This window comes from Ranitomeya imitator, chromosome 2, assembly GCF_032444005.1.
Source record: "Ranitomeya imitator isolate aRanImi1 chromosome 2, aRanImi1.pri, whole genome shotgun sequence".
In the NCBI taxonomy this organism is placed as follows: domain Eukaryota; kingdom Metazoa; phylum Chordata; class Amphibia; order Anura; family Dendrobatidae; genus Ranitomeya; species Ranitomeya imitator.
In genome coordinates, this window is record NC_091283.1 from 238603857 (window position 1) to 238621148 (window position 17292).

General features: G+C 41.8%; 1 protein-coding gene across 2 annotated transcripts in view; it reads right to left on the reverse strand.

The window, feature by feature from the left end:
* Positions 1 to 1418: 1418 nt before the first annotated feature.
* The window catches only part of LOC138662832 (oocyte zinc finger protein XlCOF22-like), a 36042-nt gene continuing 20168 nt past the window's right edge, over positions 1419 to 17292 (reverse strand). The window contains exon 6 of one of the 2 annotated variants that reach the window (XM_069748805.1): positions 1419 to 2830. In XM_069748805.1, coding sequence (XP_069604906.1) covers positions 1602 to 2830 — 1229 coding nt within the window. In that variant the 3' untranslated portion in view covers positions 1419 to 1601. Of the gene's footprint in view, positions 2834 to 17292 lie in introns of both variants that reach the window. The other variant, XM_069748804.1, reaches the window with a different exon arrangement.

Below are 17292 nucleotides of genomic sequence, written 5' to 3' on the forward strand. Positions count from 1 at the left end.
GGACGCTCTCTCCTCCATCATTGCATTCAACTGTATCGGCGTCATGGACGCCGGTATAGTTGAATGCGGGGCGAACAATCGGGGGGGTGAGTTGGTGCTCGCTGGAGGTGTCGACCCTCTCCTGGCACCGGCCCTTCTGGCATTTGACAGAAGTGCCCGATGGCCAGTCCGGCCCTGCCTCAAACTATATACTTTGTAAGTTAATACACCACTCCAGTGTCAGGAATAGATAGTATGTGAAAATACAGTATATACCACTCAGGGAACACTTAACGTTCAGAGAAAATTTCCATATTCAGGCTATGTGCACACGTCAGGATTCTTTGCAGAAATTTCCTGAACAAAACCGGACTTTTCTGCAAGAAATCCGCTTGCGTTTTTTATGTGGATTGTTCCAGAGCTTTCCACTACTATATTATATAGTGACAAATCCGGAGATTTTCTGCAAAATTAATGAACAAGCAGCGTTTTTTCCCGAGATGCGTTTTTTTTGCCGAAAAAAGCGCAACATGTGCACAAAAATTGCTGATTGCATTCTAATAATAGGATACTTAATGTAATCTTTTTTTAGCGTTTTTTTTATGTGGAAAACCGCTGAAAAAAAAACGAAAAAACATGAAAAATCCTGAACGTATGCACTTACCCTCATACTAAATAATGGCACAGATCTTCCAGACATTAGGATTGCACACATCCCCAGCCTTTATAATGATATTGCACTCATTCCTTGCAGACCGCAGCATGGCCATTAGTTAGAAGCTGCTATTGATCTTTGGAGCAGGTAAGTTTTCCCTGAGTGGTACATACTGGGCCATCTGAAAACAGAGTTTAGTCTAGGACAATTTGTCTGCACTACTAATTAACAGCTGTTACAATACCAAACTAGGGCAGTCCCTATAGGAGAAAAACACACGAATTATACTGTATTGTCACATAATATCTATTCCTGACAATGGAGTGGCTTATAAACTTACTAAGTATATAGTTTATGGTCTGGGATCTGCCAATTAGTGGCTAGTATTCTGACTGTTTCAGATAACATGATACATGATTTTAGTTTTTTTTTTTTGTCTAGTCTCGCTTAAAGATAGTCAATATTAAATAGTCTCCTGATGAGTCACCTTTGGTGAGGACGATGAAACCCGTAGAAATGAGAGGCTTGGGAGAGTGAGTGTGTATACGTAACCTCACCCTATATACTGAACTGTGGGGTACATGTTTTTTTCTATTAGTCACCTACTGACTAACCTTCAGGGGGTGAATTATAGGTATAGTTTTACATTTGGAATTAATGACGTTTTGTTTTATCCTTTTGTCAGCAAACATGAGGAATGACAAGAGACAACCCATTTAAGAAGATTCAATTTTGGTTAAAACTATTCCAACATTATGAACATAAAAAAGGCTTCTCCCCTACGTGACGTCTCTGATGTTTATTAACAGTTGATTTCCAAGTAAAATATTTTCCACATTAAGAAAATGTAAACGTTTTCTCCTCTGGGTGAGTTCTATGGTGATTAACCAAATCTATTTTCCATTTAAAATATTTTCCATATTCTGAACATGAAAAAGGCTTCTCCTCTGTGTGACTGCTCTAATGTCTAACAAGAAGCGCTTTCCTGGTTAAAACAATTCCCACATTCTGAACATGAAAAAGGCTTCTCACCTGTGTGAGTTCTCTGGTGACTAACAAGATGTGCTTTCCGGTTAAAACGTTTCCCACATTCTGAACATGAAAAAGGTTTCTCCCCTGTATGAGTTCTATAGTGATTAACCAACTCTGATTTATGGTTAAAACATTTCTCACATTCTGAACATGAAAAAGGCTTCTCCCCTGTGTGAGTTCTCTGATGGCGATCAAGATCTATTTTCCATTTAAAACATTTCCCACATTCTGAACACGAAAAAGGGTTCTCCCCTGTGTGAGTTCTCTGGTGACTAACAAGATGCCATTTCTGGGTAAAACATTTTCCACATTCCAAACATGAAAAAGGCTTCTCTCCTGTGTGGGTTCTTTGGTGTTCATCAAGATTCCCTTTTTTGGTAAAACATTTCCCACATTCTGAACATGAAAAAGGCTTTTCCCCTGTATGAGTTCTATGATGGCAATCAAGATCTATTTTAGATTTAAAACATTTACCACATTCTGAACAGGAAAAAGGCTTCTCCCCCGTGTGAGTTCTGTGGTGTCTAACAATATGTGATTTCTGGTTAAAACATTTTCCACATTCAGAACATGCAAAAGGCTTCTCCCCCGTGTGAGTTCTATAGTGATTAACCAAACCTGATTTCCAGTTAAAACATTTCCCACATTCTGAACAGGAAAAAGGCTTCTCCACTGTGTGGGTTCTCTGGTGCTTAACCAAATCTGATTTCCAGTTAAAACATTTTCCACATTCTGAACAGGAAAAAGGCTTCTCCCCCATGTGAGTTTTCTGGTGATTAACCAAATCTGATTTCCAGTTAAAACATTTTCCACATTTTGAACAGGAAAAAGGCTTCTCTCCTGTGTGAGTTCTATGGTGAGTAACAAAATGTGATTTCTTGTTAAAACATTTCCCACATTCTGAACATGAAAATGACTTCTTTGCTTTAGGAGCAGTTTGTGTTTTAATGCCTCTTTTGTGACTTTGATTTTCCTTAGTAGTCAGTAATGAATCAGAAGATGAGACCTGTTTCATAGGATCAGATGATAGATCTTTGCTGTGAATGGATGATGATGTATCTGGAGTAATGGAATTCACTTCATTAGTATCTTGTGGGATCTCAAGATCATCAGATTTAAAAATTGAAGATGTCAGCTGTCCCTCTGATCTCCTGGTACAGTCATCTGCTAAGATAAAAACAATAATTATTTTTAATAAAATATCATTGAGTCTTATATTTTTGAACATTTCCACTTAAACTGTCCATAAAAATGGCAAGCTATGTAAAAAACTTTAATTACATTATGTAATATTTTTTTTTCCTGGGTAGAAAGTGTGTTTTCCTAACCTGTTATGCCTAATACAAATAGTAAATAGTTGTTGTTCCAACAAAACATTGCTTCTGTGATAAGGACAATGAAATTTTGAAATTTGTCCATTTTTGGTAAAAATCTCGATTCGTATTCAATACTAAGTAGTCTTCTAGAATATTCTTGAACTGCTAGAATTGTGCAGAATTTTCCAGAACTATCTAGAAGTTTCTAGAAGCTTTTTGAACTTTCAAGAACATTCAATAGTATGGACTGTTCAATAGTAGTCATACAAATATAAAAGCACAGGTGACTCAAACCAATATTTTGGTTTATGTTATTGCTGAGTAAGAGAATAACGAATCGTAGTTAAAGAACAATTATTTGTTTTAAATGGCATCAAGAGGTTGTTTGCGCCCAGCAAATGCATTTTGCTACGTGTGTGGACAATTTATAAAGGCAAGAGAAAGAAAGTATTCCATGAAAGCATGTCATAAGATGTGCGAGGCCTACAAGACATATTTCGGCATGCCTGTCGGGGATCAAGACAAGTCTTGAGCACCTCATTTTACATGCGAATATTTCAAGAAAACTATTGAAGGTAAGGTGAACAATTGCTGCTCATTTAGATGGCAGTGCTTTATTGTGTAGAATTTCAATGATTTAGAGCTAATACAGTTTAAGGAGTTGCAATTGACATTTTCACATATGTCAATGCACTATAGTAAATAATATATTACATAATGTGTAAAATTTCATGCTTTTAAATTTATATAATTAATTATATCTGCTATGTTACAGGTTGGTACAGGGGAGAAAAGAGAGCCATGAAATTTGCTATACCGTGAATTTCGCAGCAACCGACCGATCACTCAAGCAACTGCTACTTCTGCATAGTGGATCCTGCCAAACGTCGCACAGGCAAGAATGTGCCTCAAGTCATTTATCCAGACATTCCTTCTTACATTGCCCCAGTACCACACTGCCCCGAGATGCCTGTTCCAACTCCCCCGATCTCCAGGAAAAAGCAGCAAGTAAGACAGCGAGGAAGATATTGGAGACTAAGATTACATTTTCACAGATACAAAGGAGAGAAGGCCATAATGTCCTAACCAGAAAGATGTCAATGATCTAATCAGAGTCCTTCGTCTTACCAAGTCCAATGCTGAGCTTCTGACATCCAGGCTCAAGCACTGGAACTTGTTGGATGAAAGCGTGCAAGCCACAGATCAGAGAAAGCGTAACCAAACATTTTCCAACTTCTTCAGTTGAGAAGATGGGTTGTGCTTCTGCAGCAATGTGGCCGGTCTTTTTGAGGCTATAGGTATCACTTGTAACCCGAGTGAATGATGGCTATTCATTGACAGTTCATTCCAGAGCCTCAAAGCCATGCTGCTTCACAATGGAAACAACTACCTGTCTCTCCCTATGGCTCACTCTTTCGATCTCAAAGAGAACTACACCAGTGTCAAAAGGTCGCTGAGTGCCTTGAAGTATGACGACTATGGATGGCAGGTCATCGGAGAATTCAAAATGGTGTAATTTCTGATGGGCCTTCAAGTTGGTTTCACAAAATGTCCTTTGCCTCTGGGACAGCCATGACACTAAGGCGCACTATCACAGAAAAGACAGGCCACAGCGGACCGAGTTCTCTGTGGGGAAGAGCAATGTCCAGTGGGAGCCACTGATAGAACCTCTTAAGGTGCTGATGGCACCACTGCACATCAAGTTAGGCCTCATCAAGCAATTTATCACAGCTCTTGACAAGGAGTCAGCAGCTTTCAATTACCTCCTATGTCTCTTTTCAAAGCTGTCTGAGGCAAAGGTCAAGGCTGGTATCTTAGTTGGACCGCAGATCAAGAAGATCATAGAATGTGACGAGTTCGCCAAACTGCTGAACAGGACGGAGAAAACGGCTTGGAACAGTTTGTTGCACTGGTTCATGGCTTCCTGGGTAAACACAAGACTGTAAACTATGTGCAGTTGGTTCAGACTCTCATAAAGAATTACGCCATAATGGGATGCAGAATGTCTCTCAAAGTCCATATCCTTGATGCTCATCTTGACAAGTTGAAGGAAAGCATGAGAACTCAGAGGAGCAAGGCGAGCGCTTTCATCAAGATATATTGGACTTTGAACGTCGTTACCAAAGACAGCGTAATGAATACATGATGGGGACTACATTTGGGGGCTTCTTCGAGAAAGCGATTTGCAGTACACTCTCAAATCTAGAACACCTATTCATTTCTTTTTTTTTTTTTTTAATTCGTTTATTTATTAGACACAGAATAAAATTACAGCATACATATTTGTCCTTGTGATTAATTTGTATGGTTGCATTTACAGGAATTGAGAAAGACAAAATATACATATGCCAATTATTTTACATAAAGAAAACATATGCGTTAAGTTATACAACAGTCAGAACATAGGGTTCCTAAACTATAACCAAACTAAGCCTCCAAAACTACTAAGCCGCCACTTAACAAAAGTTGAACACATTATTATTTAAACTTTTTCCCTTTCCCATTACGCAATATTTACGGATCAAGGAACCATGTATACCACATTTCTCTCAATCAGTCAGGTCACAAAGTGAGATGTGAAGCATTCCATTTATCCCAGATTTTACTAAATTTACGCGGACAACCTCTATTTTGATAAAGAGTACGCTCATAGGGGATAACTGCATTTACCAGCTCAATCCAGGACCTAACGGAGGGGGGCGAGTTTCCCATCCACCTCAGAGCTAGTAACTTCCTTGTCAGAAAGAGTGTTTCACGTAAAAAAATCCCAGTATAATGTTCCCAGGCCCCCTCATCCCACACTCCAAATAAGCAAATTAAAGGTTCAGGAGGAATTGGAATTGACAATACTGAAGTTAATAGTGACGCCACCTCCCTCCAGTAATGAGAAACTATGGGGCACTGCCATATCATATGTACAAAATCCGCGTCAGGAGAGTGGCAACGCAAACATTCCGACGTCGGGTATCGACCCATCCGACAAAGTCTCAACGGAGTCAAGTATGACTGGTGGATTATGTATAATTGGGTCATCTGATTGTTGACTGATGGGGATACTCTGAGAGGGGATTCCAAAATATCCTCCCATTCCTCGTTTTGCATGTCAGGAATGAGTCCTCCCCATTTGCCCCTTACCGAGTCCACAACAGAGTCCGTCCCCGCTGATAGCAGATATGTGTATAGGGACGAAATAAGACCTTGAGGTCCCTGCGACTTAAGAATACCTATCAAAGGTACAGATGAAATGTTACGGTTCATCCCCTCATTCCTGACAAATGACTGAACGGCAGATCTGAGCTGCAGATATCGAAAAAATTGAGACCTTGGAAGATCACACTTATTTTGTAGTTGTTCAAAGGACACAAAAAAACCCTGATCATATAAGTCTCCGATCAAGAGAACCCCACGAGAAACCCAAAATTTTGTAGATGGGTGATTCATCAGTGTCGGGAAATAACCATTATCCCATAGAGGCATCTCTGCTACAATGTCCCCAAATCCAGTAATTTTTTTAATTTTCTTCCAAGTGGACCGCGCCAAACGAATCATGGGTAACAGACAGGGAGCGTCTATTTTCCCCGACTCTAGAAGACCCAGCGGGCATCCAGCACCGACAGAGTTAACTAAATGGCTTTCAGAATTGGGGAGATAGTTATGAGGCATCCATTTACACAGTGCTTTAGCCTGTCCCGCTAGATAGTATAGCAAAAAATCTGGTAATGCCAAGCCTCCCTCCCGCTTAGGTCTCTGCAAAGTGGCCAGTTTAAGCTTGGGCCTACCCTTCCCCCATACGAATGAGGTAACATGAGAATTTAGATTGGTGAAGAAAATTTTTGGTATAGTTACTGCACTATGTTGAAGACAATAATTGAATTTAGGAAGCAAAATCATTTTAATGAGATTAATGCGGCCCGCTACAGATAGCGGAAGCCTACTCCAAGATGCAAATTTCAATTTAGTATATTCCAACAGGGGGAAAACGTTAAGCTGTAAGTCTAACTCACTGTGCTGGGACATGTAAATACCCAAGTACTTAAATTTAGACACTATTGGCAATAAAGAGAGAGTACTAAGATTAGGTGCTGGGAGCTGAGATAGAGGTAGTAGGGCAGATTTATCCCAATTAATATATAGACCTGAGAACCCACTAAATTTATCTATGGTAGCAATTACCCTTGGTAATGTTTCTTCTGTCTTATCCATGAATATTATCATGTCGTCAGCATATAAACCGACAATATCCGTGCGGTCCGCTATTTTAATACCATCAATACCGGGGGTTGAACGCAAACGTATAGCTAATGCTTCTATTGCTAAAGCAAATAGGGCTGGGGAAAGGGGGCACCCTTGACGAGTTCCCCTATATAGTGAGAGTGGTTCAGAGATGGAGCCGTTAACAACTATACGGGCCTTGGGTTTCAGATATAGCACACCAACCCACTTCAAAAATTTCTCCCCAAAGCCATATTTCTGTAGGCAGGCGGACAAAAAGGGCCATTCAAGAGAGTCGAACGCCTTGGCTGCGTCTAACGACGCCAGTGCCCAGCTATTATCTGGCAGCAAAGAGCTATACTGAATCACCGCCTGGACCCGCCTAATATTTATAGAGGTGCTCTTACCGGGCATAAAGCCAGTTTGATCTGGGTGTACAATATCTAATATGATGGAGTTCAACCTGGTAGCCAGTATTTTAGCAAAAATCTTATAATCCACGTTTACCAGGGATATGGGACGGTAGGACCCACATTCCAAAGGATCTTTCCCCTCCTTCTTAAGTACAATAATATGTGCTTCATAAAAAGTATCAGGTAGACACCCTGCCCTCCATATCTCTTTAAATACTTTCAATAAAAGCGGAGCCAGTATCTCCCGGCATTTCCTATACAGCTCTACAGGAAAGCCATCTGGTCCAGGGGCCCTCCCGGAGGCCATATCCGTTATAGCTTGTTTCACTTCCTCCAGAGTGAATTCAGCGTCCATAAAGGTCTGCTGGGCGGAGCTTAGTGCAGGGAATGTTATATCGGATAAATATCTTAGACAATCGGAAACATCAAAACCGCTCTTAGATTCATATAGCCCCTTATAATAGTCATAAAAACATTGGAGTATTCCCTCAGTAGTGGAATTCAATGAGCCGTCTGGTGAGCGAATTTGTAATATCATATTAGATGTGTTGTGTTGACGCACCAAGTAGGCCAGGAATTTCCCCGCCTGATTCCCCATTTCAAAGTACGATTGTCGTGTGAAAAATAGTTTCCGCTTAGACTTAGTGTCTATGTGTTGGGTATATAATCTTTGCAGAGTCAACCACTCAACCCTATTATCGTTGGTCTGGTCAGCTGTGTATGTTGCCTCAGCATTTCTCAAGTGTTGCTCAATCTCGTCGTCCTCTCTCGATGTTACCCTCTTGATATATGAAATTGTTGAAGACAGACAGCCCCTTAAATATGCCTTAAGTGTGTCCCAAAATAAATTAATATTCTGAAGTTCTGAGTGGGACTGAATGAAGCAGTTTAACTGGTCAACTGTCCTATCATCTGAACCTATTAGTTTACACCAAAAGGGATTCAATTTCCATATTCTACCGTTATTCAATGTCCCGAACACGAGTCTAAGTGTGACCGGACTATGGTCTGAGATTCCTCTATTACCATGTTCCACACTATCTACCCACCGCACCAAATCACCAGATCCGAAGATATAATCTATGCGAGAGAGGGAACTTTTAGTGGATGAGTGGCAGGTATATCCCCTCTCCCCAGGGCGATGGATCCTCCATAGGTCTATCCAGCCGCTACCCTCCATGAACTGTGCCAACTGAGTCGGGGCTGAGGAAGGAGAAGAAGACAAGGGCTCCCCGGACGACCCATCTCCCAAACGTATTCTATCAAGACTACTGTTCATAACCAGGTTGAAGTCACCCATACATATAACATGTGTGTCAGGGTAGTTTAACGCAAAGCTCATTGCCATCTTAAGTATTGAGGTGTTGGCTGGAGGGGGGTTATATATGCATAATATGACATATTCACGGGAGTTAATTAGTGCATGGACAAAGACAAATCGTCCCTCTATATCCCGCCGAGTCGCTCGGGACTCCCATCGGACATCTTTGTGTATTAATAATGATACCCCTCTTGAGTAGCTAGTGTGAAATGAGTGAGCATACCATTGTACCCAAGGTTTCTGTACACCTCTGGCTGTATCTCTGGTCAGATGCGTCTCCACCAGGACCACAATATGGGGATGACACCGCCTGATTTGAGAGAACACCTTAATTTTTTTCCGGGGTGACTTAATACCCCGTCTGTTCCATGTCATACATATCAACTCAGACCCCATACCCAGTCATTAAAAAAATGGTGTGTACTGATGGTGAGAGAAGACCACTAATTACGCATGGGAGGTCATAAAGGCTTTGGTGGCGGCTCTTACCCAAATATCTACTATAACTGATTAAATCTAACAAAATAGAAAAACAACAACTTAACAAAAAACGAACAATCCAAGAGCATAGAACAGCACTCCCGTCTTCAAATAAACCTGGGGATACCCCCGCTGATTCCAGCGTCCGGTATTGTTGGTACGTTGAGCGCTCACAGGGAGAGCTCCAATTCAGCAACTAAATAACCGTTGATCAGCCGAAAACACATCAGGATTCTATTCCACTAGACATTCCACGGGAACGCAGCCAATCAGCTGCCTCTGACGGGTCAGTGAAAAACAGGGAGGAACCGTTGCTGACAACCCGGAGACGCGCCGGGTATATCATGGATTAGATAATGTTTTTATCTCTGAGCTGCTTCTTAACATCCACAAATCTTGCCCGTTGTTTCTGGAGTTCAACGGAGAAGTCTGGAAATATCGAGATTGTAGCATCGTTGAACTTGATGGGACTCTTTTGTCGCGCCAACCGTAGGATAGCATCTCTGTCTTTGCAATTGAGAATACGTGCCAGGAGAGGTCTGGGTGGTGTCCCAGGAGGAAGAGACTTGGTGGGGACTCTATGGGCTCTTTCCACCGAGAACATCAGAGAAAACGCATCTCCCAGCGACAACTTAAGCCAATACTCCAGGAATTTTTCAGGCTGCTGGCCTTCTGTACGTTCCAGTAGGCCTATGATACGAATATTATTTCGACGCATTCTGTTTTCAAGGTCATCAGCCTTTTGTTTCCAGGCATTTGTAGAGCCAGCAACTTTTGCCAACTTGGCCTCCATAGGTTTAATGGTGTCCTCTACCTGAGACACCCTTGTCTCCACTTCCATCATACGTCCCTTCATGGCTTGCATGTCCTGCCTCAGACGTCCCACCTCAGTGTGTACGTCCTCTATTTGTTCAGAGAGGGACGTTCTAGTCAGAGATATAGCTTGCATTAATTGTGCAGATGCTTGTTTAAGAGTTAGTTCATCTTGCTCAGCCTCATCATTATTATCAGAGAGGCGGTTTTTCCCCCGCTGTGCTTGTGAGGAATTATTTCTAAGAGATCTTGCACTGTCCTGTGCATCACTCCTAGCAAATTCTTTTAGCTTGTCAGCTACAGATGTGCTTTTTGTACGCTGCATGTCTAACAGGCAAATGATACAGCAAGGCGGTCCAAATCAGATCTGTAGCAGTGTCCTGCAGGCACACCAGGGCTGCTGTATATGGCTTACGGTGTTATTATTGAGGGCCTCTATGTCCAGGGGGTGCACCAATGTACTGCCAGGAGGTGTAGGTTGAGGGTTTGATGGTAGTCCCTGCAATAGGGAATGTCCAGGGCAGTGGCGGTATCAGCAAGGGGGCCTATGCAATCTCCAATTGGAGACACAGCTGGCCGAGTTGTGGCTGATTCGGGAGCGCGGGGCTCAATCTTTCAGAGCTCACTCCGCGCTGACCCTTAGATTATGGAGCACCAGTATGCGTTACTCAGCCGCGCTGTAATAATGAGGGGCTGCACCACGTCATCTGCTGTAGGAGCGCGCGCTTTAATAATGGCCGCCGCTCACAGCCGCCCCCACCGCCGGTGTGCGCTTCTCTCCTCGGAGTCCCGCAGTCCTCACCTGCCGGCGCCCGGTGCCTCCCGAAGAGCAGGGAGAGATTCTGGCTGCAGATATCCGCAGCACCGCGTCTCTCGTGGACAAGGCGTCCCCCTGGAAGATGGCCGCCGTCACATGCAGGGCCCTCCGCGTCGCCGATCTTCCTCCTTCACCGGCACCTCTCTGTCACCGCCCTAGTCTTCTCCAGAGGCTAGCAGCCTCTGCGTCTCCAGGGGTCTCGGCAGCCGCAGGATTTTAATAATATAAGGGGTCTAATAGGCAGGATGGTAGAAGGATATTAGGGAGCTCTCCCAAAGCACGTCTTCTTCCTCTCACTCCATAACCACGCCCCCACACCTACTCATTTCTGAACCTTTTTGAGAGATTTTTTACTGTCTTTGTCTATTCACCATGCAAGTGTTGTTTTTTTATCAGACTGCATGAAAGAAAGAAAATATAATAATTTCCTTTTTTTGTCAAAATAAATACAAAATTTTTCTGGGCTGTGGTCATAAAATCTAAGTTTGAATGTAGTCGTTTTTCCATAGTCTTTAAACATCAGCAGTTAAATACTACACTTGGAAGCCAAGAACAAAAAAAAAATTGCGTCACATGGTGTTATTTACCAAGGCAATGACTGTTCACAGTCGAATAGAAAACCTTGTTGGATGAGCCAGTAGTGTGTGGTGTTCAACTGTTTGTTCATTCTGCCTCCCAAATATCGAATAAAAAGAAACCAATCAATGTTATGTAGGCGAAAATAATACCAATTCTCATTTCATAAAAAGTCCCCACTCAGGTCCATCATCTGTCAATGAAAAAAACAGAGGTTCCCACACTATTAGTGGCTCAAAGGCTGTTGAAAAGTAACAGTTTCTATAAACCAATCCAGCAAAATCCGCTCTCACTTCTGAGTCTTGCAGTGTGCTCAAACAACATTTAGGATCCCTGTATTTAGCAATATTATATAGTTAGAAAAATCCACTTTGTGGTGTGTGTCTCCTGGAGCACAAGCTGGGCACTATGTGCTGGGTAATAAAATGGCAAATGTGTAATTTTCACTCTCCAACATCCACTACGTGTTAATTTCCGGAAAGTGGCTGTGGAGTCAAAATATTCATTCCTCCTACACATGTGGTCTAAATTGTTGGTACCCCTCATTTAATGACAGAAAGAACCACAATGGTCACAGAAATAACTTGAATCTGAAAAAATTAATAAAAAATAAATCTATGAAAATGAGCAAATGAAAGTCAGACATTGCTTTTCAACCATGCTTCCACAGAATTAAAAAAAAAAAAAAACTCATGAAATAGGCCTGTACAGAAATGATGGGACCCGTAACTTAATATTTTGTTGCACAACTTTTTGAGGCAATCACTTCAATCAAACAATTCCTGTAACTGTAAATGAGACTTCTGCACCTCTCGACAGGTATTTTGGCCCACTCCTCTGGAGCAAACTACTCGAGTTGTCTCGTGTCTGAAGGTTGCCTTTTCCAAACGGTATGTTTCAGCTCTTTTCAAAGCTGTTCAATAGGACTTAGGTAAGGGCTCATAGAAGGCCACTTCAGAATAGTTGAATGTTTCCCTCTTAGCCATTGTGGGGTGCTTTTAGCTGTGTGTTTTGGGTCATTATCCTGTTGCAAGCCCCATGACCTGCGACTGAGACCAAGCTTTCTGACACTGGGCAGCAAATTTCTCTCTAGAATCACTTGATAGTCTTGAGATATCATTGTACCCTGCACAGATTCTAGACACCCTGTGCCGGATGCAACAAAGCAGCACCAGAACAGAACAGAGCCTCCTCCATGTTTCACAGTAAGGACAGTGTTCTTTTCTTGATATGCTTCATTTTTCCGTATGTGAACATAGAGCTGATGTGCCTTGCCAAAAATTTCAATTTTTGTCTCATCTGTCCATAGGACATTCTCCCATAAGCTTTGGGGCTTGTCAACATGTAGTTTGGCAAATTCCAGTCTGGCTTTTTTATGATTTTTTTTCAACAATGGTGTCCTCCTTGGTTGTCTCCCAAGAAGTCCACTTTGGCTCATACAACGACGGATGGTGCGATCTAACACTGATGTTCCTTGAGCTTGAAGTTCACGTTTAATCTGTTTAGATGTTTTTCTGGGGTCTTTTGTTACTATTCGTATTATCCGTCTCTTTGATTTGTCACCAATTTTTACTCCTGCGGCCACTTCCAGGGAGGTCGGCTACAGTCCCATGGATATTAAGTTTCTGAATAATATGTGCAACTGTAGTCACAGGAACATCAAGCTGCTTGGAGATGGTCTTATAACTTTTTTCCTTAAGGCCGGCTTCACACTCAGCGTATGAAAATACGGTCCGTATATTACGGCCGTAATACGCTGAAATGTCCCGAAAATAGTGGTCCGTAGCTCCTCCGTAGGCAGGGTGTGTCAGCGTTTTTTGCGCATGGCATCCTCCGTATGTAATCCGTATGGCATCCGTACTGCGTGGTTTTCTCGCAGGCTTGCAAAACCAACATACCGCTATAGAAGTGATCCATGTGTCCCAAAAAGAAAAAAATATATATATATACTGTCTATATATTATATATATATATATATATATATATATATATATATATATATGTCAGTAGACACATATATGTATATATATTAATATTTTTTCCAGCGCTATACAGCTTGAAAGCCGGTAATTCAATTACCGGCTTTTTCCTTCTCCTTCCTAAAACCCGACATGATTTGAGACATGGTTTACATACAGTAAACCATGTCTTCTCTCCATTTTTTTTGCAGATTCCACACTACTAATGTCAGTAGAGTGTATCTGCAAAATTTGGCCGTTCTAGCTCTTAAAATAAAGGGTTAAATGGCGGAAAAAATTGGCGTGGGCTCCCGCGCAATTTTCTCCGCCAGAGTAGTAAAGCCAGTGACTGAGGGCAGATATTAATAGCCTGGAGAGGGTCCACGGTTATTGGCCCCCCCCTGGCTAAAAACATCTGCCCCCAGCCACCCCAGAAAAGGCACATCTGGAAGATGCGCCTATTCTGGCACTTGGCCACTCTCTTCCCATTCCCTTGTAGCGGTGGGATATGGGGTAATGAAGGGTTAATGCCACCTTGCTATTGTAAGGTGACATTAAGCCTAATTAATAATGGAGAGGCGTCAATTATGACACCTATCCATTATTAATCCAATTGTAGTAAAGGGTTAAATAAAACACAAACACATTATTTAAAATTATTTTAATGAAATAAAAACAATGGTTGTTTGAGTATTTTATTCTACGCCCAATCCAGTCACTGAAGACCCTTGTTCTGTGAAAGAAAAAACATAATAAACCAACAATATACTTACCCTCCGCAGATCTGTAACGTCCAACGATGTAAATCCTTCTGAAGGGGTTAAAACATTTTGCAGCAAGGAGCTTTGCTAATGCAATGCTACTCCTCGCTGCAAAACCCCGGGGAATGAGTCTAAATATAGATCAATGAGCTATATTTAGCTTCATTTGCGGTGAGGCGCCCTCTGCTGGATGTTCATAGATCGTGGGAAATTACCTAGAAAGCTCCCAGGCTTGACACGGGAGGGAGGGAGACACGGGAATGGGAAGAGAGTGGCCAAGTGCCAGAATAGGCGCATCTTCCAGATGTGCCTTTTCTGGGGTGGCTGGGGGCAGATGTTTTTAGCCAGGGGGGGGCCAATAACCGTGGACCCTCTCCAGGCTATTAATATCTGCCCTCAGTCACTGGCTTTACTACTCTGGCGGAGAAAATTGCGCGGGAGCCCACGCCAATTTTTTCCGCCATTTAACCCTTTATTTTAAGAGCTAGAACGGCCAAATTTTGCAGATACACTCTACTGACATTAGTAGTGTGGAATCTGCAAAAAAAATGGAGAGAAGACATGGTTTACTGTATGTAAACCATGTCTCAAATCATGTCGGGTTTTAGGAAGGAGAAGGAAAAAGCCGGTAATTGAATTACCGGCTTTCAAGCTGTATAGCGCTGGAAAAAATATTAATATATATACATATATGTGTCTCACTGACATATATATATATATATATATATATATATATATACCTATTCTATGTGTACACATTTATTCTACCTATTCTACTGTAAGCTGTCAGTGTGATTTTACTGTACACCGCACTGAATTGCCGGCTTTTCTCTCTAACAGCGCTGCGTATTTCTCGCAAGTCACACTGCTTGTCCGTGTGTAATCCGTATTTTTCACGCTTCCATAGACTTTCATTGGCGTATTTCTTGCGCAGTACGGTGACAAACGCAGCATGCTGCGATTTTGTACGGCCGTAGAAAGCCGTATAATACTGATCAGTAAAATACGGCAGATAGGAGCAGAGGCATAGAGAATAATTGTGCCGTATTTTTTGCGAGTTTTACGGACGTAGTTTCTGCGCTCTTACGTCCGTAAAACTCGCAAGTGTGAAGCCGGCCTTAAAGGGACTCTGTCACCTGAATTTGGCGGGACTGGTTTTGGGTCATATGGGCGGAGTTTTCGGGTGTTTGATTCACCCTTTCCTTACCCGCTGGCTGCATGCTGGCTGCAATATTGGATTGAAGTTCATTCTCTGTCCTCCATAGTACACACCTGCGCAAAGCAATCTTGCCTTGTGCAGGCGTGTACTATGGAGGACAGAGAATGAACTTCAATCCAATATTGCAGCCAGCATGCAGCCAGCGGGTAAGGAAAGGGTGAATCAAACACCCGAAAACTCTGCCCATATGACCTAAAACCAGTCCCGCCAAATTCAGGTGACAGGTTCCCTTTAACATGTTTGTCTATAATTTTGTTTCTAATCTCCTGAGACAACTCTTTCCTTCGCTTCCTCTGGTCCATGTTGAGTGTGATACACACCATGTCACCAAACAGCACAGTGAGAATCTGAGAACAAAAACCACTGAAACATACTAATTAAATAGGTCCGATTACATACCTTTTCAAGGGACTAGATCAATATTATCAAGGACACTCCAAACTAGATAATTCCTGCACAAACACACGGAGTAAATGTCCAAAAAGAATTATTTAATAAAAATAAGAAAGTTTATTAAAAACATGATATTACATGAAAATCACAAAAAAAAATCATGATAAAAACAGCTTATGAATGACAAGGCACATAGAGAGCTTCTGTGTGAAGGACACAAAAACAATGGCACTGAGAAAAAGCAGGCTGGGCAAGCAGAGGTCATAAATCTCCACCTCAATAAACTTCAATGCAATAGCAAAAAAGTGCATAGTGCAAATAAGGTACAAACATTATACCAATTATCTGAAAAAGTAGAGGGTGTCACGATTCACACCGTGACCGTCACCCCTACATCACAGATCGGGGTGACTTTAGGCCAACAGACGGCTATCACATGTGCAGGGGGCTTATCTTAGTTATCCCTCCACTTCACAATGTGATGAAAAAAACACACACAAGGCTATTGACTTGTTAGTTTACAGCAGGGGCTTATTCTAGGTACCCACTGCTCTTCAATATACCACGAACTGCAGGGATTTATGTATATACCGCTTACAGTTCCACTTAAGAATTGCAGCTCTCTGGCGACCCCCTTACTCTCAGGTCATATTAAGTACTGCACCTGGGGTAATTAGTCACCAGAAAGGCTGCCTGCTATGTACTGGCTATTGGGCACACTGCAGCGACGCGATAAACTACTCCCACTCAGGCAGGAACAATAATTATCAACGCCGCAGTCGCTACAACGACACCCAACTACCCAGTACAAAGCGTATGCTGCCACCAGCTTCGATTAACCCTGCTGTTCTGTTAGGTCAAAAATGACCGTTTTTGAAATTCTATAATGTTATAAAAATTCAGCGTGTGATTCTGAGACTTGAGGCTCCCTGACTTTTCGTCATTAGGGGGGTACTCTCTGTGGGATTTTTTTTTTTTTTTAATTTTTGTTTACTTTATTTGGTACAATTTTTTTTACACTTGTACTGTTCGGTCAAAAATGACCGATAGGCCTTTATTCAGCTCTCCAGACAATTTTTGACAAAAATAAAGGTGCTATCACCTCATTTTTAACTATATATTGCATCTACTACTATTTATCAATGTATCTGACTACTTTTGGTCAGAAAAGATTTACACATACCAACATTTTCAAGTTGCGATACAGCCGACGGATTCGCTTCCAGTATAGCTATGCGCAATTTATTTCACTGGTTTTTATTTACCCTGCTGTTCATATAGATCTAGTTCCATTCAGTTGTCAACATTTCATATTGTAAATCATGATTTTCTGATTTTCCATGTGTT